Source organism: Denticeps clupeoides, chromosome 17 (assembly GCF_900700375.1).
Source record: "Denticeps clupeoides chromosome 17, fDenClu1.1, whole genome shotgun sequence".
Taxonomy (NCBI): Eukaryota; Metazoa; Chordata; class Actinopteri; order Clupeiformes; family Denticipitidae; genus Denticeps; species Denticeps clupeoides.
Window position 1 is genome coordinate 2,884,857 of NC_041723.1, and position 24,837 is coordinate 2,909,693.

Below are 24,837 nucleotides of genomic sequence, written 5' to 3' on the forward strand. Positions count from 1 at the left end.
ATGTTTTCACTTATTTCACCTTTTTTTTGTTAAGTACATAACTCCACACGTGTTCATTCATAGTTTTGATGCCTTCAGTGAGAATCTAACAATGTAAATGGTAATAAAAATAAAGAAAACACATTGAATGGGAAGGTGTGTCCAGACTTTCGGCCTGTACTGTACATATATTTGAAAAGGGGATGTTGTGACTATTATTAATTATGATTATTCACCAGCCATGAAGAGTAGACTATGGGAGCACAGATCTGGGGTCAGATGGGATTCGTCACGGAGTTAAATTACTGTAAGAAGATAATGAATGTTAACCCAGGGCAACTACACACACACACCCACAGACACTCACTCACTCAACATGCAATTCCACGAAAAGAAGAGAGCAGCGACACGCCGGCCGTTCATATCACATGTGTACAGAAGCACATATATTAGCTACACGCAGGCAGCTAAATGAAGTGCATCACCAGGCCAGATGTGCCATTGTTCTCGACGTCTTTCTCCCGGCTCGCGTGGCCCAGCGCCCCCCCCCAACAATCCGCACTGTGTGCGCCGAAGAACGGCCGCCTTGTTTCCCATCAACAGAGAGAATACAGGGAAATAGAGGACGACAGAGAACGAGAGATGGAGAAAGAGAAAGAGAGATGGCCCAGCTGTGAGAGGGACACAACAAAACAAGCATCTCATACTTTTCTTGTGGGCCTTGTGGGGGTCGTAAGGGGGTTCGGGGGAGGGGGCACACTGTGGCATTGTTCGTAGGTGTTGGGTGTGTTGGTGTGTGTGTGGGTGTGCAAATCAAACTTGAGAAATGGATCAGAACCTCAACCTGCTGTGTGGACGATTCCCACAGAACTATTCAGGCATCAGTATACTCCTGAGCGTCTCTACATACTGTGACGTGTGTGTATGAAAGCCATCTTTTCAATAATAATTTTCATCAATGTGGCTGAGAAAAAGGAACTCGTTTACATAAATGGTTCCTGGAAAACTGAAGACTGATCGAAAGCAGAAGAGTTTTTTTAATAAATGATATTAACGAGGAAGCCTTATTACATTTTATTACATTTACATTTACAGCATTTACCATACGCCCTTATCCAGAGCGACTTACAGTCAGTAGTTACAGGGACAGTCCCCCCCTGGAGACACTCAGGGTTAAGTGTCTTGCTCAGGGACATGATGGTAGTAAGTGGGATTCAAACCCGGGTCTTCTGGTTCATAGGTGAGTGTGTTACCCACTAGGCTACTACCACCCATTTTATGTTCCGTGAATAAAGGTCCCTGGCAAAAAAAAAACAAAAAAAAAAAACACGATAAATGCGTGAAAATGTCAGTGTTGTGTGTTCATTGTCTCATTACATTCCCCACTTCCCACTAATTAACACAATTCCTTGTCTGTTGCTGTGGATCGAATCACCCGATCGGCTACATAATTAAGAAAAAACCTTATTTACTTCCTGCACACGTCCAAGCAGGGTTAGGATGGAACAGAATTCATGCGGGAGTATATTGAAGTATTTACAATACAGTTACTGTATTACAGCTGACATTGTGGGGCAGTGGCGGCCTAGCTCCGTAATCAGGAGGTTGCCGGTTCGAATCCACCCGGGCGCCTGTCACCAAGGGTGATGGTTAAAAGCAGAGGACACGTTTCGTCGTGTCACCGTGTGCTGTGCTGCTTCACTTTTTTCTTCTTCTGCTATTTAGAATACAGTTAATGCAGTTGTTTCAATATGAGGTAAAAATAATAACATTCATATGGATTCTTGCCACGATCAGTCCCCCACTATCTAAATGACCTTAAAGCCCGGGTGGGCGTTCAAGTGGATTGGTTAATTAAGGTCCCGGTGCTGATGGGGTGTCGAGCGGAGCGCGCGCACCTGCGCGTCGGCTCGGGTGCGCGCGGGCGGGCGGGCGCGCGCACAGAAGAAGGGCCGCCGGACGTCGCGCTGCTCGCGTGCGCGCGCAAAGCCGCCACGCAGACGCAGAACGGAGAGGAGAGGAGGATTATTCCCACCGCGTCCCACCGATGAAGTTTCAGCCGACGGCGATGATGAGGAGGAAGATGATGGCGACGGTGGCGACGCGGGGGACACCTGCGCGCGGCGGAAACTGACGCAAAACCCGACGGAAAAGCGCTCGTCGTTTTATCTCAGCTCGATCCGCGCTCTGATCCCGAGCAGGATTTGATGTGAGGTTCTGCGGGACCGGGACCGGGATGGACGTGTGAGGGTTTGGTCCGGACCCGGAGACCCGGAGCTCTTTGATGGAGGTTTTAAGTCGGACCCGCTAGGATGGACGTGGTGGGTGAAACGGAAGCCTTACAGAGATTTTTCGAAGGTAGGAGATCATCCCACGCGTGGCATCTGCTGGGAATAATAATAATTATCCACGTACTTTAACTGCATTAAAATGTCTCTTTAAATCGGGTCTTTACGCACTGAGGTCTGAAAACAGATTTAATCACATCAATCAGATCAATATGAATAACAAAAAAACATTCGTTAATTCAATGAACAAATAGGAGAATTGATAGAATATTGTTCTTTCGTTCTTTCTTTCTTTCTTTGTTGAACATTTTCAAATGTCATTGATAATTGAGGATTGAGGCTCTGTGGAGAGATGAGTTGAATTGAAAATTGTGTGTGTGTGTGTGTGTGTGTGTGTGTGTGTGTGTGTGTGTGTGTGTGTGGTGGAGAACCTGCTGTCATGGAAGGGGGGTCAGGCTTGCGGTGAGGGGGTATCTCGTATCTCTAAACTCATATTTGTCACGTACACAGTCGTCCGGTTATAATATCTGATGCTCTGTCACAAATCACAACCTGTCAGGGCCTGGAGTGAGACGTCACCCAGCCCTGAGCCCCACTGACTCATGGGGGATTTGGGGGAGTTTTCTTCTCCTGCTGATGATCCACTCCAGAACATTCTCTCCTGAGGAATTCTGGGGGGGGGGCAAGTGGGGAAAAAGGGAAGCCAGTTGGAAGGCAGAAGGCGACCTAGGGGTAACACACTCGCCTATGAACAAGAAGACCCGGGTTCAAGTCCCGCTTACTACCATTGTGTCCCTGAGCAAGACACTTAACCCTAAGTTGCTCCGGGGGGGACTGTCCCTGTAACTACTGATTGTAAGTCGCTCTGGATAAGGGCGTCTGATAAATGCTGTAAATGTAAATGCAACCGTCTTTCAGATTCTCTAGAAAATGTCTTATAAAGGCCGATCAATTCCAATTCCGATCAATTTTACACTTAGTTTGTTTTTCTGGTGTTGTTTTGTTGCCATAGAAACAACTTCTGTTGAGTTTGTGTAAGAAGTTGCTGAAGAACATCCCTGACGTTCCTTGTACGGTTTTAACGTTAGCTGCCGGTTCCGCTGAGGACCTCAGGATGTGTTCTTCTGGTGATCAGTCTTTGGTCTTTCAGTGAGGATTCTGGTTCTGTGTTCTACAGGTGAAACAGGTGGAATCAGGTACAGCCCGACAATAATAACTACACACACACACACACACACACACACAGGCGCTGCGCAGCATCATGTTCGGAACATCAGGTTCCCTTCTCGCCGCTGACAGGAATTTATGTGTTTACATTCCTCCATGGGGAGTTGGGGAAGAGGGCAGCGAGAGACCCCCATTCCTTTTGAAGCCCTCTCCGCTGGCTGTTGGAGAGTTCTAGAAGAGCAGACGGGAGCTCCGGTTCCAGATACGTCGGCGTTAAGAAAGCGGACCACAGGGATGGAACGTGTGGGTCCGGAATCTCAGGATGTTGCTTTTCAAGTCGCTCAAAAGTTCTGAACTGCCGGTGTTCCTCACACAAAACCGGATATCGAGCGCAGAATCGACCAAAACGAGGAAGAGTTGCTCCTTTCAAACAGAACGTTGAAACACGTGACATTTTTGGTTCTATTGACTTTCTGTTCTCTTTTGGTTCTATTCTATTCATCTGTCTAAGTATCAAAGTCGATACTGAGCTTCATGTAATAGCAGGTGGAATAAGTTCCTACTGGTGTGTGTGTGTGTGTGTGTGTTTACCTCTTCACCCATACAATGTGGGGCAGTAATGTTACTGGAAGCGTGTGTATGGCAAGTTTATTATGATCAGGAGGTCTCACACACACACACACACACCAAAATTCCGCTCCTTACATACCTCGGTGACCGTTAAAGCGCAAATAGGTGAGACTAATGCTTCCCCTTCTATCCATCTCTCCCGCGCTCTCCATTAGTGTGACAGTGTGCAGGCAGGGTGCGGGAGAGAGATAACAGACCCACTGGCTGGGGTTAAGCAGGGCTGCTACACACACACACACACACACACACACACAGGCACATGTGTGATGGGCAGTGGCCATCTAATTAGGGACGCTGGACGAGGCTTTATTCTAATACATTACATTTACATTTACAGCATTTACATTTACAGACTTAAAAATCAGTAGTTACAGGGACAGTCCCCCCCTGGAGACACTCAGGGTTAAGTGTCCTGCTCAGGGACGCGATGGTAGTAAGCAGGATTCGAACCCGGGTCTTCTGGTTCACAGGCGAATTACAAATGTGAAAATATTCTACATTATTATAACCAACAAGTGGGAGCGCTGGAATTTTGTAATCGACGCTAGATTTATTTTAAAGTTCCATACTTCACAGTCTCACACACCCACCTGCAAGGAGACACGCACACAGACAGGCGTCACCTGCGAGAACCCAGGCCAGAGGAATGCATTGTTTTAGCGCAGCCAGGCCTGTAACGCGAATGAACGCGCCGCAGTTTAGGATTTACCGCTGTTTAGGTGGTACTGTAATACTGTAATCTCTCTCTGTCACACACACACACACACAAATAAAATGTTCTTGTTTAGATAATTCGTTAAGAATGTTTGCCCAGGAGAACCTTATATAATATATTTAATTTTGGGATTTTTAAAAAAATTATGAATTGTTCATTTCAGCGCCAGGTTGGGCGGGGCAGCGTGGAGGGAAGTCGAGAACAAGGGGGAACCTGGTGTTCCACGTATGGGAATGCTTCACTCTCGGCAGTGCAGGGTTGAGGGGTGGCTGGGTGCCGTTCAGATTTGGGTCACTGCGTCCACACACACACACAAGCATTTTGATGTTTTTTTAAGGAACCTAGAAACTTTCCCTCAACATTCCCTCAACCTCAGTTCAACGTTGAGTAGAAGCTGAGCCCCCCCCCCCTCTGGTGGTCAGTAATCCCCCCAGCCGTGTGTTCAGTGCTGGGGGGTGACCAGGACTGTGTGTAGTGACCTGGTACAGCTGTGTCTTATGACTGGAGTTTAATCCCATTTACAACACACACACACACACACACACACACACACACTTGAACCCATACGGCATCCCTCGGCGACTCAGAGACCAGAGGACAGGGCCATCAGTGAAGGATGTGAAAGACAGTGTGTGTGTTTGTGTGTGTGTGTGTGTGTGTGTGTGTGTTTATTTTCATTCTCTGGTGAAAGTGCCCATATCAGGACTACCAACATGCTGTGGCTACGTTCAGGTACGCTGATCAACTCTATTCAACCCGCCTGTCTGTCTGTCTGTCTGTCTCTACCCTGTAGGTCAGCTGAGTGTGTGCACACGTATGTGCACGCGTGTGTGGTGTGAGTGAGTGCACGTTGTGTACTGTATATTGAGTGTGTGTGTGTATATCTGGTTTAGCTTGTGTAGTAGTGTGTGTGTGTTTAATTTTTTTACAGTGTCGTGTTCTAAACAAGGTTAGAATTCAGATCTGAATGTTGTGGTGTGTGTGTGTGTGTGTGTGTGTTTGTATATTTTAGATTAGATTTGGGCTATGGTAGTTTATCCATAGCATACTGCTTATTAAAGATGCTATGATACATTTTTTGCATTTTTGCTGTTGGCATAACAGATTTCTTATCTTATGCAGATATGATGTGTTCTCCAGGTGAGTGTAGAGGTTAGTCAGATTATTTCTCATCTCATGAGTTATAATAAAACGGTGCTGTGTTTCTGGCTGTATGTTGTGAAATGTTCTTGGAACTGTGCTACTAGTCTCCATTATGTGTGTGTGTGTGTGTGTGTGTGTGTGTATGCGCGCGCCTTAGCGCCCCAGTGCATGTTGGTCCGTGTTTACAGTCCGATATTAACATGGACTTTGTTCTCTCATTCTATGTCTTGGTGTAAATGAGATTAATTATTAATTCACGGTGGTTGGTTTGATTCACTGACTTCATAAGTGTCCTGTAAAATGGAAAATGATCGTCACCCGAACCGCAGGGCAGTGCGGCGCCATCAGAACTGACCTGATGAATTGGTTATTCATGTCTGCATGTGGAATTGGGAGAAATCGAGTGTGTGTGTGTGTGTGTGTGTCAGGGATGCAGAAATTGTTGCTCTGGTGCTAAAGGTGTTCTTTGACATTTCCAGAAAATTGTCAGAATGAAAACTCATGTTATTCCAATGAATGATAAATGAGCTGTTTCACACACACACACACACACACACACACACACACACACACACACACACACTGCCCTGGTTTCTGTTTATCCGGCGTTGTTGCCCTCTGGACAACACTGTGTTGTTGTGGTGACCCGGGCCAGTCTGTGATGAAAGGGCCAGTCAGTGTTCTTGCTGCGCCGCCCGTCTCACAATCGTCCCTCTGTGCGGTCAGCACAGCTGGACACAGCCGGACTCGCACACTCGGACCCACACTGTCTCAAAGGCCAATTAAATCCCTGATTGGGGGGGGGTCATCATTTACTTTATCTGCCGATGGACGGTACTGAAGGTCGCAGTCGAGGTGCCAGACGTCTGAAACTAAACGACGGGAAACGACGGAATGTAGAGGAGTGAAGGACGAGGTTATACATCTCTTCGTTGTCCATTCCTCCTTCTCGTCCTCGTTCGGTTCCCCTGTAACCCCCCGCCCCCTCCCCTCTCCTCTCTTATCAGTTGTGGGACGCTGATTTATGGGCCGCTCTCGGCCAGAGCCCATCTGGGTCTGATTTGAACTTCGTCCAACTCCTTCCAACCCCCACAGCTGCCAGTGAGATGCTGCAGTAGCAAGAATGGAGGGCAATGATTGGTTAAGATGTGAAGGTATCTGAAAAGAGCCCAGGAATGATGGTTTCACAGGTTCTCGTGTGGGAACCTGGTGGCAGAAGGAAGCTTTGGGATTTTTTTTAGGTTATTTGTACCCATCTTAACCTTTCAACATTTTAAACCCAGAGGCTGAAGCAGTTTCTCTTCTAACGCGTCCAGAAGATGCAGACTCAGTGTTGGAAACAATCATATTGTTAAAAGTCCAGTCGATATGAGGAGCGGTGGAAAGAGAACGTATCATCCACTCGCTCAGCTCGCTCAGGTTAGCAGTGTGAAAAACTTTCTGATGAAAGAATCAAGCACTTTCAACCCGTTCAACGTCTGGAAAATCAGGAAATTTTGCTTTATTATATTTTATTTACTTATATTGTAAATCTCGAACAGCCTGTGCAACTGGGCGGAGACCTGAGAAGGCCACACCCCCCACTCAATAGAGAACAGAGGAGGAGGTGTCTGACGTCAAATTCCAATAAAAAAAATGCTTACTGTTCACTGAGAGTCTCGAAGGCCCACAAATGGACACGCCCCCAAAACAACTAGCCCACCAATCAGAAAAAATCTTATTGGGCCAGATACAGAATCCACACAAAATTAAAACAAAAATAGTATCATAATTTCAAGCTTTTTGTCAAAGCTCCAAAGTGTTCGCAAAAGTGTCCATTTGTGCTTAGAAAATAGAAAACAAAACTCAGACATTTACATTTACATTTGAGGCATTTTGGCAGACGCCCTTATCCAGAGCGACTTCTGATACCACGTTACAATCAATGAAGTGATCAATTCTGCTTCACTAGGACCCCCAACCATGAATACAATCTTATTATTCACTCTGTTGTAGTTTCTATACATAAGTATACACAATAATGACCACTATGAAAGGATGAGATGTTAGTCACACTTCCCTTCATCCTGTGACTTAATAGAACTGTCAATTCATAATTAAGAAATAAAATGACCTTCTATAAACACAGATAGAGCTTAATGCCTTTGTCTATTCATGTTATAGTGTGCCTAGGTTAACGCTATAATAAAAATAAATAATTCCGGAATGTTCTGCTCCTCAGCAATAAAATGCTTTTATATCTGACGGAAGCCAACTGATTATTCCTGACAACAAAGTTTTTAAATTTGAGCGAAAAAAGCTCCTAGTTTGAAAAAGGTGGTTCTACTGAAGGAAGAAAAAAAAAACAGAGGAGCGAGTGGAGGGGTGCGGGTCGGAGGGAGAAGATGGATGGGCCCAAGCGGGAGAGAGTTTCTCCCAACACTAACTTGGGAATTTTTGGCATTCCAGGGTGGGCAGCGGCTTAATCTGTCCGAGGGGAGGCTGCCCACCCACCTTCATCTCATCGCACCTCGGCTTTCTGCCCATCGACCCCCCTGCACCCTCTTTTAAACTCTGCTTTTGTGTGTGTGCGTTTGTGTGTACAACTACAGTTGTGTGTGTGTGTGTGTGTCAGTAATGAGAATTGTTGTGTGTGTGTGTTTTTGTGTTAATTTCGGGTGTATGTAATCATTCAGGTTCCTTTTTTAAGTGTTGTGTGTGTTTGCTGTGACTGTGTCTGATTTCAGGTAGGTGTGTGTGTGTGAGTGTGTGTGTGTGCTTTATATGCAGCTGTTTGTAGAGATTATGCTGAGGGGGTCATGTGTTGTGGATTTGAGGGGTTTTGCTTCAAGAGGGGTTTAGGTGACTGGTATGACGTTGTTTTATAGCTTTTACACCGCAACACACAATTTCATTCTCACCACACACACACACACACATTTCATCACATTCCCAGCATTACCAAACTGTTCATTACACACTTTCTTGTAGTGAAGTGTTACAACACACACACACACAACTTATTATCTCCAGGAAACTCTGAAACGCTTCTGCAGAGAATTTAAATCTTGGCCTGTGTGTAAATGGAAGACTGTCATTGTTGACTGTATGCAGGATCTTGACTCTGATTGGTCCGTGATGTGAAGCCGTGGTTCTGATTGGTCTGTGTGCGTTGCTCATCGTCAGGTCATGATATCAACAGCTCTCTGGAGCCGGCCAACATCGACACCAGCATTCTGGAGGAGTACATCAGCAAAGAGGACGACAGCAGTGACATGTGAGTGGCCCTTGGTGCTCTCTATCGCTTTCTCTCCCACTCTCACACTCGCATCGTCACACAATCCACCACTAATCCAAATCACATATTCATTTGAAGAACTGAACAAAAGCATACAACAGCTACAGGTGAAGCGACAGGTAAAGGAGATGCAGGACATGAGACTCACACACACACGCGCGAACACAAGTGTGTTTGCCCTGAGGGCTGGGTTGACTGGTTGTAGTCCTGCATGTATCATATCTCAACTAGAATATTACTGATTTTATACAGATTTTTTTGTATTTACATGCCTTTATGAAGTGAAATATGAAATATGTGTTTTGAATCTGAACTGTTTTTGGTACAGCTGTTTTTCGGAGGTCCACAGCACCCCAGTCCCCACCTACTCCTCCCCCCAGACGGGAAGCTCATCGTCAGGGGGCGTGTGCGGTGTGAGCCCACCGATCCTGCTCCGACAAGTCGGCCCCGCCTCCCAGTCCTGCCACGGCCCCTACCCTCAACCCCCCCTCGGCCTCCTCCGACCCAGCTACCCCTGCCTGGGGCAGCAGAACCAGCAGAGCCACCAGCAGGCCCAGCTGCACGTCAAACCGGAACACCGAGCGCACTACACGCCTGGGTGAGAGGCAGACAGACAGTGCAGAATTTTAACAAATTTTACATCACAGTTTGTTTCATGGGCCATTTTTTCCTGCCACTCTAAAAGATTTAGTGCATGGAGCATGTTCACTAATTTCAGAGCTTTTATGTCTTCTGGATTTACAAAAAGGAAGAACCAACCACCCAGTCCCTCCTGGAATTTTTAATTAAAGTGAATTGATTGTCACATGTGATACACAGCAGCACAGCACACTGTGCACACAGTGAAATTTGTCCTCTGCATTTAACCCATCACCCTCAGTGAGCAGTGGGCAGCCATGACAGGCGCCCGGGGAGCAGTGTGTGGGGACGGTGCTTTGCTCAGTGGCGCCTCAGTGGCACCTTGGCGGATCAGGATTCGAACCGGCAACCTTCTGATTACGGGGCCGCTTCCTTAACCGCTAGGCCACCACTGCCCCTGTGGTGTTGCGGTCGCAACCATTAATGCGAATTCAGCCAATCAGTGCATTTTGCACTTGTCAAATCACTGCAACATTTTTGCAATTTTGACCAATCGCAGCACTTCCTACATTTTGTGTCACTCAAACGTAATCAGTTTTACTTGCTGCTCATCCACCCTGCAAGGATTTCCAAGTTTCCAAGTGTCCTGCACGAGCGTGGCGGGAAACATTTGTTGCGTGTCCCTTTTCCTTATAATGGCTGATATTCACTGGGCATACGGGGCGGTGGCAGGGGCCCGCTGCTGTGTCTCCGTGGAAGGAGACCACACGACAGGAAGGCTGTTCAACTTTGGCTTCACTGGCAAATCGCATGGTGCACAACACGGGCAGTCTAGCTCCAACACCTTGACTCAAGTGAAACTCTTTATTCTAGACGCCCACTAGTTGGCGGACATTGTGGTGGAACGCAAACGAAAGTTGTCAATTGACACCCGGCTGCAATCACCCTGACCGAGTCTAACTGTAGCTTTTGTCGCAACGTTTCACTAATTCAGGCTTTTTCTATCGCATTATCGCGAAATCCTGGGGAGAATTACTACCCAGCCTGCCCCTTTTTGTTGGTGTGTAATTAATTACTATCGACTCTTACCTCATCATTATTGCGACAGTAAGTGAAGAAACACGTAGAAAAACATTGAACTCAACCATTATGATTTTTCCTTTAATTTGTCACTTGTACTTCACACCTACATCATCTCTCCCTAACACACACACTCACACACATTCACACAGACACACACACCTGAGGCCTGATTAAATCTGTCCAACACAAACAGGGAGGCCGACAGCAGGGTGAAGTAATAGGAGTCACAATGAAATGTTCCGTTGCTGTGAGTTCTAGAGCTGAACCTCTGTGCGTTCCCTAACCCGCAGGACCCTGCCCGAGTCCCCGCCGGACTCCAGCTCGGAACCATACTCGCCCCAGCAGGTGAATGGTGAGTTCCCCCCCGACTGCCGGCTGCGGCGTTCGCAAGGGCGAAGCACAAAGAGTCTGACGGGCGCAGGGTGAAGGGAGGCGAGAGGAAAAATAAGGTCGGAGAAAAGGTCAGCGCAGAGAGAACGAATGCGAGGAAACAAGGGTGTGAGAGTTTACAGATCAAACAGAACCAGAGCGAGCGAGAGACAGAGAGAGAGAGAGAGAGAGAGAGAGAGAGAGAGAGAGAGGGGAGACAGGTCGGTGGACAGGGAAGTCATGGTTGAACTCCTGGAATAGACCATGAACTGGAACAGGAAAAGAACTGGAACAGGAAAGGTGAACGTCCTCATTCAGGTAGGAGAGACACGCACACCCACATGAACGTGTCATCCACACATGTACGCACACACACACACACACACACAAGCATAAAAAGATATATAAGATAGATAGAAACAACACACACACACACACACACCGTTGCTGTAAACAGATCCACATAAATGACATTTATGTGTGAGTTCTGAGATCCTGGATGCCTCTGGGGGCCCATCGTCACCAGTCGAATCTCGTGTGTGTGTTTGGGAGGCCAGCTTCCGATAGACAGACCTACAGTGGGTGGCCACTCGCCCCTCACACCTGTGTTGGTTTTTCCCACTGAGGAGTAAGGTGTGGAGCACTTTATCTGATTGGCACGGGTCCCGAGGGGAACAATGGACATCAGCATTAGCCAAGGGTGGGGGAATCTGGACAAATGAAGGCATCGATTTTAATGACAGACCAATAAAAGGCCAGAAAAAAAGAGACCTGAAAACTCATGGCTAAGTTCAGAGGGCGGAGCTGCATGTTGTTATTTATGGGCAGGGTTAGACTCCCTTGTCCTTCATCAGTGGTGAGTTCCTGAAGTCTGGGTGAAGATGACATTGTCACATCCCACACTCTCATCACAACTGTTCAGCAGAATCTCACTCTGACGGATGTAGGAGGGGCCACTGGCGCTAGAAGATGGCTTCTTGTGCATCACTGGTCAGTAGGCATGGCTGCCTAGACCACACCCATCACTCCAAACCCAGAAATCATCAGAACTCACCATCAAATAACCGCCAATGTTAAACAGTGCATCAAGAACGTATGCACAGTGCATCAATTTTTCCACATTTTGTTATATTACAGCCTTATTCCAAAATAGATTTTTTTCCTCTGCATAAAACACTGCATTATGACAACGTTTTGGCAAATTCATAAAATTCATAAATCAGAAATCACATGTACATGAGTATTCGCAGCCTCAATACTTTGGTGATGCAGCTTTGATACGAATGACAGACTTTTGAATATGATGCCACAAGCTTGGTACACCTTGGCCAGTTTGGCCCATTCCTCTTTGCAGCACCTCTCAAGCTCCATCAGGTCGGATGGGAAGCGTTGGTGCAGCCATTTTAAGATCTCTCCCGGGATGTTAAATCGGATTCAAATCAGGACTCTGGCTGGTCCACTCAAGGACATTCACAGAGCTTTCCTGTCTCTGCAGCAGGTTTTCGTCCAGGATGTCTCTGTACATTGCTGCAGTCATCTTTCCCTCTATCTTGCCTAGTCTCCCAATTCCTGCAGCTGAAAAACATCTCCACAGCATGTTGCTGCCACCACCATGCTTCACTGTAGGGATGGTATTGGCCTGTTGATGAGCGGCGCCTGGTTTCCTCCAAACGTGACGGCTGGCATTCATTCCAGTGGGTTCAATCTTTGTCTCATCAGACCAGAGAATTTGGTTTCTCGTGGTCTGAGAGTCCTTCAGGTGACCATTGGCAAACTGCCATGCACCTTTTGCTAAGGAGTGGCTTCTGTCTTGCCACTCTACCATACAGGCCTGATTGGTAAATTGCTGCAGAAATGGTTGTCCTTCTAGAAGGTTCTTCTCTGGAGCTTTGACAAAGTGGCCATCGGGTTCTTGGTCACCTCCCTGACTAAGGCCCTTCTCCCCTGATCGCTCAGTTTAGGTGGGCAGCCAGCCAGCCAGCCAGCACTAGGAAGAGTCCGTGTGGTTTTGAACTTCTTCCACTTGTCGGATGATGGATCCCACTATGCTAATTGGGACCTTCGAAAGCAACAGAAGTTTTTTCCATAACCTTCCCCAGATTTGTGCCTCAAGACAATCCTGTCTCGGAGGTCTACAGACAGTTCCTCTGACTTCATGCGTGGTTTGTGCTCTGACATGAACTGTAAACTGGCTGTGTGTCTTTCCAAATCAGGTCCAATCAACATTTTTTTTCCACAGGTGGAGTCCAACTAAGCTGCAGAAACATCTCAAAGATGATCAGGAGAAACAAGAGACACCTGAGCTCAATTTAGAGTCATATGCACATGTGCTTTCTCAGGTTGTTTTTTTTTTTTTTTTTTTAATAAATTAAATAATGTTTTAATCCATTTTGGAATAAGGCTGTTACATAACACAATGTTAAAAAAGTAATGCGCTGTAAACTCTATATAGGTGCACTGTAAATATTGTGGAACGTTCCTTCGCCAACTCACCTCAGCCTCTCCCCAGAACTCATACTTTTCTAAATTTTCACAATTTCTTTCTTACTAATGATGTAAACACACGAGTTGAGTCGTTTCATTTCTCTCTCTCTTTCACAGACCCCCATATGATCAGGACCATGACCCCTGAGAACATGTGTCACATGACCCCTCCTCCGCCCCTTCCCCCACACCCCCACTATCCCAGCATGCACAGGGACATGTACCTGAAGCCGGAGCCTCTGATTACACAGTACCCGATTGGGCCGGTGACCGGCGTGGGCGGAGACCTGCAACAGAACCAGATGCTGCATCAGCTGCTGCAGCAGCAGCAAGGACAGGAGTGAGAAATGAATTACACCAGTCAAATAACCAGGAAGCAAAATCACAATGGTCTCACTAACTAAGCAAAACTAGCGAAAAAGTGACAAACAAAACAGCTTGTCACATGACACACATGGAGATCAAACAATTAGACATTCTTTATTCACATCGTTAACATCATGTGACATTTTGAAAAGAATATTGATAATGAATTAGACTTCTTTTATTGTGATTTTCTACTATGTTTACACTAATTACAAGTGAACAATGTGATATATTTTGAATAAACTGATCATTATTAAAGTGTTACATTTTGTGTGTGTGCGCTTGTGTGTGTGTGTGTGTGTGTGTGTGTGTGTGCATGCTCAGTGGAGTTCCTTTTCATCAGGCGAAGAAGAGGAAGCATTCCGACTCTCCAAACAGCACCCTGAACTCTCAGATCCTCACAGGCATCATCAAACAGGAGCCAGGTTCAGTTCAATACAGTTCAGTTCAGTTTTATTCAGTTTGGTTCTGCTTGGATCAGTTCCGCATTGACTCAGATTGGTTCGGTTCAGTTCGGCTTGTCACAGTTTAGTTCATTTGAGTTTGACTGGGCGTAGTTCAGTGTGATTCAGTGCAACTCAGTTCAGCGTGACTCAGTTCAGTTCAGTTCAGTGAAGTCAGTGAAGTCAGCAAAGCAAATATTTTCCTTTGGGTTTGGGTTTGGGTTTGGGTTTGTTGAGGTGCAGTGTATCAGCAGTGTGATGGTATTGGTTGGCTCTACACGCTGAACCTGACCACATCGCCGTCTGTGCTGTGCAGGTCTGATGCAGGACGCTGAGAACTCCTACCTGGACCCCAACTACCAGTGCATCAAATGGCAGCCACACCAGCAGAACAAATGGACTCCATTGTACGATGCCAACTGCAAAGAGCTGTGAGTGCTTCTGTCTGGGTGTGTGTGTGATCCCTCATTTCTACTCTGGTAAATCTCTGAGTCTGAGTTATGTCAAATGTCAAATGTGACTTCACCAAAAATGCAGGCATCAATGTGTAATCGCTAAAGAGCCAGATAGAGAAAGGGGGGGTGGGGGGTGGGGGTGGAGATAACGTAGCGAAGGGGCAGATGGAGACCTGTGAATTCCTAGGAGGTGAGCTGTGAGTGGGAGTGGGAGAGAAGTTTCGGCTCAGCGGGTGAGGGATGGGATGGGGCGTGCTGGGAAGGGGGAGGGAGGGAGTTCATAAGCAGAGCTCACGAGTAGTCCGGTGGGACTGGATCACTACCACACTGCGCCTCAAGGGCTCCCGACTTTCTGTGTATGGGCCACAAATTTGTCAGGGTTGTCAAACATTTTACATTTACATTTACAGCATTTATCAGACGCCCTTATCCAGAGCGACTTACTATCAGTATTACAGGGACAGTCTCCCTGGAGCAATTTAGGGTTAAGTGTCTTGCTCAGGGACACAATGGTAGTAAGTGGGATTCGAACCCGGGTCTTCTGGTTCATAGGCGAGTGTGTTACCCACTAGGCTACTACCACCCCAACAATTTTCCTAAATATATTTCATAATCTATTCCATGACCATACATAAAATGTCATTTATTCAGACATGCATGTATCAAACAGCTATGCTGCATCATTGTTTTGTTTATTATGGATTTGAAAAAAATTTAGTATGGAAGTTTCAATTGCTTTTTACATGTCAGCATCAACACAAAGCCCTTGACTCACACTTTTGTACACTGGGTCCCTGTTTATTTAATAGTTTCATTTCATTTCTATGACATTTGTTAAATCTACCGTGCATTTGGCACTATTTTTCTTTTGCAAAGAACTTGACATAAATAAATATCTGCATGAATATTGTTTGACTGTCATCCACATGTACACTGGATTGCACAAAACGAATCAACTTTTTAAAATCTTTTTTAAATAAGTAAATACTGCCTTGTAAAATGTTAGCTGAACACAGAATTAAATTTTTACTAATTACATTTCACCCACACTTTTTACTATATTTGTCATTTTAATGAATCTAATTAAATTTTAATAAAAATGTTACAGTCCCTCTGCATTTAATTTAAATGTCCAAGGTAAAAACTGTGACATTAATAATTTCCAATGTTTCCCATTTTCTTGCTCCAGCTGTGCATGGGATGTCTTTCTTTTTTGAAGATTTATTCAAGTATTTGGGGTTTGCATTAAACAATGGCCCAACCTGATGCTAGTTAGTGTTTTTTTTTTTATTCTGTTTTAATCCATTTGAATGGAGAGATTCTGATCTGTTCTCTCTTTCTGTCGTTCCCTGCAGCCCGATGCCCACATACAGAGTGGACGCCGATAAGGGTTTTAACTTCTCGCTGGCGGACGATGCCTTTGTGTGTCAGAAGAAGAACCACTTCCAGGTCACTGTGTACATCGGAATGCTGGGAGATCCGAAATACGTGAAAACCAGCGAGGGCCTGCAGCCAATCGACTGCTTCTACCTGAAGCTGAACGGCGTCAAGGTAATCGCCTTGTGGTGTGAGGGGTGAGTGAGGTAGCATTTGTATTGGACAGTGTTCATTTTAGGGTGGTGTATGATTTAATCTTTATTCTGTATTGTGTTTAGTCCATGTTGGGTTGTCTTCATTTGTATATCCAGGGGTGAGAACCATGTCAACACAAACAAAGATCTACCTACCTTATCAAACTTTATGTGTTGATTTAAATTTTTTAAACACATAGATGACAGTTTACATAATGAACGATATTTCAAAAATTCAATTTTTGCGCCATTTTGGTATTAACTGCTTCTACGAGTTCCATGTTAAGTCAATTGGTTTTTATTTATTGACTACTAAGAATCAATCATTTTATAAATATCAATTCAGTCACCATCTGATCAAGAGCTACATTAAATTAACTCATATGTTTCTCACCTCATTTTAAAGTGACAGTGTTCAGTGTGTGTTTGGTAGAATTCCACGTGTAAAAGTGAAGTGTCTGTCATCTTGATTCATGGATACAGCTCACGGTGGACATGTTGATATGTGTCCTTAGTGGGCGGCCATGACAGGTGCCTGAGGAGCGTGTACTGTGGGTACTGTACCTTGCTCAAGGAGACCTCAGTGGCACGTGAATCCGCAACCTTCAAATTACCAGACCGCTTGTTTACCTGCTAGGCCACCACTGCCCCCAGTGTGGGTTAGTACACACTGTGTGCAGGGTAGTGGTCTGATGCTGTCTTGTGTACCTCACTGAAAAAAAGTGAACACTAGCTAAACTTAAAAAAAATTTATTAACCTGTCACAGCAAATTTAGCATTTATGTACTGTAAATACTATTAAACCTGTTGTAAACTGTTTTAATTACATTATGGAATTACAGGCCAGTATTATAAGAATTTCACAGATTATTGAACAGTAAAACGAGTTCCCGTAGTGGCTAGAAATGGCGATAGGTGTTAAGAGTGTTTTGGCCATTCTGCTTCGCCGTTCAGAGAGCGGCAGCTTAGACGGACGAATCTGGAATCTGTCCCCTTTATGAAGTCATAATGGGAAAGGTTACCTCCCGTTTCCCACCCCTCCCCTAAAACATTATCTCCACCAACCGTCATGGCTTCCAAGCTTGCGAAATCATCACAGTCGCTTGGTGATTGGATGTAAAAATGAGCACAAATGTGTATTTTCAGTTCTGTCACGCGAGACTTTGAAGAACCAGTGTAACCCATTATTATTATTACCCCAAATTTTTATTTTTTTCTGGAAAAAAATGCAGACACGACTTCCTGTTTGTGCCAAACAAGTGTCTCTCAAACAAGTGTGTGCCTCTCTCCTCCTCATAATCATTTAAAGTTACAGACACCAAAACGCTGCATCCTGGGAAATCTCATTGTGGGACCAGATCAAAGTGGCGGTAATTCTGCATCACGGCTGAATTACAGACAGAGACTTCAGATGCAGTATTAGGGGACCAACAAGAACGATATAAAAGCAAAAAAACATAACTGAAGACCTTTAAGTTAAGCCAGTGTTCACATTTACAGGGACCGGGACAGGGACACATACCGGATACATCAATGCTTGCACACATTCAACATACATTTATACTTTACAAGCAGGTGGGAAAAAAATATAAGACACAAACCACACGGAAAACCTGGCCCAGAGTGCCAGGAGTGCTCCGGGCCACGACAATAATTGTAGTTTGCGTAGGTAGTGTTTCATGTAAGGTGCGAGTTTGGTAGAATTCCACTGATGTTGTTGTGCCGTTCCTCAGCTGGAGGCCATGAACCAGAGCATCAACGTGGAACAGTCGCAGTCGGACCGCAGCAAGAGGCCCTTCAAACCCGTCCTGTGAGTGAACATTAGAGCGTTACAGGCGTGTTAACATGGCGGCACCGTCTTACGCACCACGCCCATGACAGGGTTCCGTCTGTCTGTTTCAGGGTGACTCTGCCCCCGGAGCAGGTCACCAAGGTAACTGTGGGCCGACTGCACTTCAGCGAGACGACAGCCAATAACATGAGGAAGAAGGGGAAGCCGAATCCAGACCAGAGGTTGTTCCCTCTCCGAGAGACACGCCCACATGTAAACTCTGCAGCACACCATGTACACGGGTGTTTGTTTGTATGTGTGTGTAGGTACTTCATGCTGGTGGTAGCACTGCAGGCTCAGAGTCAGAGTCAGAGCTACACCATCGCCGCCCAGGTGTCGGAGCGGATCATCGTCAGGGTAACCTTCTCATGACCTCACGTCCAGCATTGTGCACATGACCTCACTTCCTGTCTCAGCTCTTACCTTCTTCACTGCAGGCCTCTAACCCCGGCCAGTTTGAGAGTGACAGCGAGGTTCTGTGGCAGAGGGGTCAGATGCCGGATTCGGTGTACCACCACGGCCGCGTGGGCATCAACACTGACCGGCCGGATGAGGCCCTTGTCGTCCACGGCAACGTTAAAGTCATGGGTTCTGTGGTCCACCCCTCAGACATCCGTGCCAAGGAGAACGTTAAGGAGGTAAAAGTCGATTAAACTACTTCACTCTACACGTGGAAGAAAGAACTTTGTAGAAGTGTTGTAATGTTTCTCTGTTGGGGATGTGTGTGTGTTTGTGAAGTGAACTTTAAATGGTTGTTGTGTCCTGTTTTCACTTTCCTCTGCGCCGCTCATCGCTCATTCCTCGTCCAGAACATGCAGAACACACACCTTACTTTAACCGTAGGAAGTGCGTCTAGCAAAAAGATCAAATAATGTAAAACCGACAGAACAGCTGCACCAATCAGATGTGAGCAGCGTTCTAACAAGCTCCTATGCAGTACAGACAGATGAGAATTAGAACTCCAGTAATAAAACTGAAGTAAGGTGTTTGAATCCATTACATTTGTCTCTGTGCTTTTAGTGTGTGAGTGTGTATGTGTGTCCTGCATCTGTTCATACTTGTGTGTGTGTGTGTGTTTGTGTGTTTGTGTGTGCGCCCATGCCTCTCCATGCCTAGGTGGACACTACAGATAACCTGAAGAGGATCTCCCAGATGCGCCTGGTCCATTATCAGTACAAACCCGAGTTTGCTGCCAGTGTGGGCATAGAAAACACAGCAGAGACTGGTAATAAACACACACACACACACACACACACACACAGATATGTATACAACTACAAATATGTATCTCCTCACTGATCTCTATGTCTGCATGCGTTGTTCTGTGTGTGTGTGTGTGTGTGTGTGTGTGTGTGTGTGTAGGGGTGATTGCTCAGGAAGTGCAGCAGATTCTCCCAGAGGCCGTGAAGGAGGGAGGAGACGTAGTCTGTGCCAACGGAGAAACCATCCCCAACCTGCTGGTGGTCAATAAGGTAATACACACACACCTACACATACACATGCACTGGTTTTACATATCCGACTTCTTTCCGGATCTGTATTTTGAGCGATGAAGCCCCCCGCTGGACAGACATATCAACGGCAGTAATGATTTTCTTACCAGCTCAAGTGAACTGTGCGTGTGGTATGTGTGTGTGTCAGGAGCGTATCTTCATGGAGAATGTCGGTGCGGTGAAGGAGCTGTGTAAACTGACAGACAACCTGGAAACTCGGATCGACGAGCTGGAGCGCTGGAGCCGCAAGCTGGCCAAGCTGCGCCGGCTGGACAGCATGAAGAGCACGGTCAGCGGCGGCACAGTCAGGTGTGTGGGGCGAGAGGCGGCCGCAGGTGCAAAGACCACCCCTCTGATAATCTGCATCTGTCTGTCATCATTCCAGCCAATCAGGAAGCCAGTTCAGCAGGACAGGAAGTGGACCCCTGAAGAAGAAATCACCCAAATTGGGGAGTAAGGTGTGAAACTCTCAGTTCTCCTCTGTTTTTTTTGTTTAGCCGAACACCACATACAAAACCACATACAGTGTGATACTCCCCACGCTTTGATCGTTTCTGCACACAATGAGAAACCTTGGGAAGGAGTGAGTCCGAGAGGGACGCCCTTCCAGGGTAGAGTGATAAAATGCAGCTATGGCGTTCAGAGGGCAATCATTTCGAACCTGAGGCTTATAGAGCATTTATAGAGCATTGTAGTACCTAGATGCTCATGAAGGAAGATTCTGTAATAATGTACTGTGTATTAGTATAATACTGAGGGATGTACTATAACGTCCTCTAGTATGTACTGTAGTGCAGCGTAGGGTAATGTCCTATGATCTACTGCAGCATATTGCACTTTATTGCATGGCACAACAGTCTAAGTTATATGATGCAAGTGTTAAATCAAATGTGTGTGTGTTGCATGTGCTCAGAGTCCTGCTCCTGATCCAGGGTGTGTGAGTCAGCGCTTCCTGCAGGGCACCATTTTGGCTCTGGTGGTCATTATGGCTTTCAGGTGAGCAGCGTGAGTGTAAAACTGACCGCAGATTGGTCCCGATGGTCCCTGCGCTGAACGCATTGTTCCTCATGTCCTACCCCCAGCGTCATCTCCATGTCGGTGCTCTACGTTCTGAACCTGCATCATCACGCTGGAGTCACCGAGAGTGACGGGTATGGGTGCTTGTCTCCACACAAATACGCACACACAGACCCCCAAAAAATGAGAAATGCACTTCCTCGATGACATGATGTGGGGAACTGTGCACTGTCATTTCTATTCTACATGGTCTCGGTTTCCTGTCTGCTGTTCTCCTGTAGCTCCACCTCCTGTGTTCTCCTCGTTTCCCGGACGCCCCTCTTCACTGTCGCTGTTACTTTCTGTCCTCCCGTCTGCTCATGGTACCGTACACCTTCCTTCAGCCTGCATTTCCCCTGCATGTCTACTGTTCCGCGCTGTTCTCGGCTCTCCCGCTCTCGGCGGGGATGGAACCCCGGCCTCGGGGTCATTGCAGTTGTTTAACCTGTAGTCTCCCTCTCCCCCTGGTCCAGCTCTGCTCTGGGTTCCTCCCGTAAGAGCCTGTACGCCCCCAGAAGCCCCTCCTCTGCGGCTCCAGGTCAGACATGGATTCAGCCAATCATAGGGCTCCTTTTGAAAGACTAAATAAAACACTCATTACAAAATGTCGCATTTGGTGCTTTCTACTGATAATGCGTTTTTGACCAGACGTGGAATTATTTTGAGCACCACTATGGTGAATATGTGTTTTGCTCTTTGACAGGCACCGTTGCCTCTCTGCCCAATCACGTGGCCTGTTGCCCTCCAACCACTGCCCAGACCAACCAATCATCTGTCACCGCCATGATGGCCAGCACCAACCAATCCAATGCAGGTACTAATTAAACATGATGCATCATAAACTGCACTCAGTTTGTTTGTTGGAGGATGTGTGATGTTTTATATATTTGTTTTTTTCCCAGCGGAAACCACTAGCCCCTCCCCCACTCAGCCAAGCATCAGTAAAAAGGGCAAGTCTCGGCCAATTGAGAAAGATGGGCGGAGCCGCAATCGCCTGGGCCACACCTCCTCACCTCTCTTCCTCAACAAAGCAAAGAGACCCCTCCCACCAGAGGGGACAGGGGGCACGAGCAACCGTCTACCTGGGGCGCAGCCTCCCCGAAGACAACGCAGCACACACACACTGGGTACCACACACACACACACACACCGGCAGCATGCACATATACATTCTTCACACACACACGAGCCTACAAACGATAATATTAATGATGTTGTGTGTGTGTTTTGTGCTGCTCTTGCAGGCGGAAACTTCTCACCCTCTCTCTCTCAGATACACATCCTGGAAACAGAACAACAAATAACAGCACAGAACTGTCTGTTACCCAGCGACTGCAGGTGTGTGTGAGTGTGTGTGTGTTTGAGTGTGTATGAATGTGTCGTCAGGGTGTTGATTTGTCTGTATTGCAGGTCCGGGTTCTACAGCTACACTGTGGCGCTTCCGAGAAACACAACAGACACACACGTTACCTTTCATTTCAGGTAACGTACACACACGCACACACACACACGTACACATACGCACTGAGCTTTGCACCATTACCCCAGCTGCCTGTGCTCTTCAGTTCTGAGGACGGCGTGTGGATTCGGCAGTGTGGCGTGACCCTCGGCCACCTCTGCCCGGAGCAAACACAGGCGCGCAGCGCTGAGGAAATCCGGTCGCTGATACAGGTGTGTGTTGACTGTGATGGGACTGTGTGTGTGACTGTGCTGACAGGAACATGGTCATTTTCTGGACATTACTCTGTCTCAGGGCACAGACGGCCTGTGGTCACTTCCTGCCGTCGCCTTTCAGGACGTCACTTATCACTTCCGCGTCTCTCTGTCCGTGAGTAAGAGGGGTCTCAACAGTGGCTGCCGACCACCCCGCTGGTTCAGTGTATGACCTTTGACCTTTGCTTCATTCTACACAGAACGTGGTGAACTGCAGCGATGAGGAGAAGGAGATGAAGGAAAATGAGGCGTCTTCCCCGTACTCCGATTACCACTTCCTCATTCTCAGCCGATGCACTTGAGAGTCCGTCCGTCTGTCTCACTCCGACCCTGTCACTGTATCCACGCCGAATGGGACACTGTTTGTTTTAGGGTGACAGTATATTTTTGTAGAAGGGATAGGTTTCATAAATCCTGTGCGGTTCTTCTGGAATGAATTTGTGTGTGTGTGTGTGTGTGTGTGTGCGCGCGCATCACTGCACTCCCCGTCTCACCTCTTAACTGTGTGATCTTGATCTGTAAAACACACCATGTTTTATATCTTCACATGATTCGCTCTCTGGGTTGTTTTGTACTGATAATGTAACTGCATATTACTCCTTCTGACCCTGACCTCAGTGTGTGTGTGTTGCCATGGTGAATTTACCGGGTTACTTCCGAAAAACGGGGGGTGTGTGGGTGGCAGCCATTATTTGGAAAAAGTCGCATACATGAACAAAAAAATGACTGGAATCAGGTAAAGCCGATCATCTCTCACCGTCATCGGAGCAGAGAAGACTGGAAGGGCTGGTACACTGGATCGCCGTAATCTCTGACTGGTCCGACACTGATGTCTCATGAACACTGGAGTTCCCTACACTGGAATCTGGGAGCACGGCCACCGTCCTGCACACAGCATGTACACTGTATCATGTCATAACGTTTTTTAATGTGTGTTGTGTAATGTAATCACTGTATGTTAACCTGATGTGAAAAGCCGTAATGATGAACAGAGGGTGGAAACTTTGTCACTGGAAGAGGCAGACAGACTTTTTTTTTTTTTTTTTTTTCGTGGCTAAACTATGGACTTCTTCATGCCACGTGAGCATCTACTTAAGGTGACAGCACGCATCGACAGATCCTGAACTTTCTGAGAGATGTTTCTGCAGCGTGACAAGCCATAGTGGATGAGTTTTGCATAAATAATGACCTGAATGTCACGTATTGGACCCACATGAACAAATGTATTAAAATCTGATTTTACATAAAATGAAAGATGTTTGTCCCAGGTTTCGGGTGATTTGAGCCCAGGGGAAATCTGACATTCTATGGTTCTCATTGACCAGGACTGTGAAGCCATTATAAAGCGTACCAGCTTAAAAAGCATTATAGCACTTCCTGTTCATGCACTGTATATATGAAAACACCTTTCCTTTCTATAGCATTTCTAACTGGTTACAAACACACGAGTGAGAATTTTTTTTTTTTATCATCTCAGTTAATACTTGTAAATCAATCCTTTTCATGTTTAATATTTACTGTTGTTATTAATATGCAGTACATTTCTTATGATGTCATTTACATTTAACCATTTTGTTTGATCATTATCAAAAGTAAAACTTTTTTAAATGGCATTACTGAAATAATCCAGATGTGACAGGTATAAAGAAAACAACTGCTCTAATCTTTAGCAGTGTTCCTATTAATGTCTCAGTATATCATAAATTCTTAAATGTTTCAGACAACTATAATATTGAATTTAATTATCCCTTACAGCAAAGTCTGTATCACCTCCTACCATTTGTTTTTTTTATGACATTAGACTAGTCGTTTTGTTTTTTATATCGCCAGCTGAATTACGATCATTTTATTTCAGAGCACTTCTTCTTTTTCATTTTGTGAAAAGCATGTACTGACATCATAATATGAATGCATGCAGGAATGGCGAGTAAATTAAATTGTAATTTTGAACACTACAAACTGTGGTTTCTTTGCCTTTTTCCAAGATTCTTTATTCATCACATAGGCAGCAAACAAATGTGCTGTCGAATTTTGGGGAAAACTCATAATGAAGTATAAATTTAACATGTAGACACTGTTAAAAAAATTCTTAAAAGAAACATGTCACGTTTTATAGGATGAGGTAGAAAATATAACAGAATTAAATTAGAAAAAAAATATACAAAACATGAATACACTAAATTTCCTCCAAAGTT

At 45.9% G+C, this 24,837-nt stretch overlaps 1 protein-coding gene across 9 annotated transcripts; it reads left to right on the forward strand.

Annotated features, from left to right (window-relative positions):
• Positions 1–1,906: 1,906 nt before the first annotated feature.
• myrf (myelin regulatory factor) lies at positions 1,907–24,601 on the forward strand. 9 transcript variants are annotated; one of them, XM_028958448.1, is made up of 28 exons: positions 4,474–5,511; positions 5,902–5,931; positions 9,088–9,178; positions 9,528–9,797; positions 11,152–11,213; positions 13,832–14,054; positions 14,405–14,520; positions 14,840–14,954; positions 16,334–16,529; positions 18,283–18,359; positions 18,452–18,562; positions 18,647–18,737; positions 18,818–19,018; positions 19,497–19,605; positions 19,743–19,852; positions 20,022–20,182; positions 20,259–20,331; positions 20,787–20,869; positions 20,956–21,024; positions 21,172–21,252; positions 21,403–21,467; positions 21,633–21,743; positions 21,832–22,056; positions 22,174–22,267; positions 22,340–22,411; positions 22,495–22,600; positions 22,683–22,757; positions 22,843–24,601. In XM_028958448.1, exons 1-28 carry the CDS (start codon positions 5,493–5,495, stop codon positions 22,942–22,944), a joined length of 3,138 nt encoding a protein of 1,045 aa, XP_028814281.1. In that variant the 5' UTR covers positions 4,474–5,492; the 3' UTR covers positions 22,945–24,601. The 9 variants fall into 9 exon arrangements, with proteins under 9 accessions (XP_028814282.1, XP_028814284.1, XP_028814288.1 ...); XM_028958450.1 differs by having other exon boundaries at positions 14,405–14,505; XM_028958452.1 differs by having other exon boundaries at positions 5,920–5,931.
• Positions 24,602–24,837: the final 236 nt, after the last annotated feature.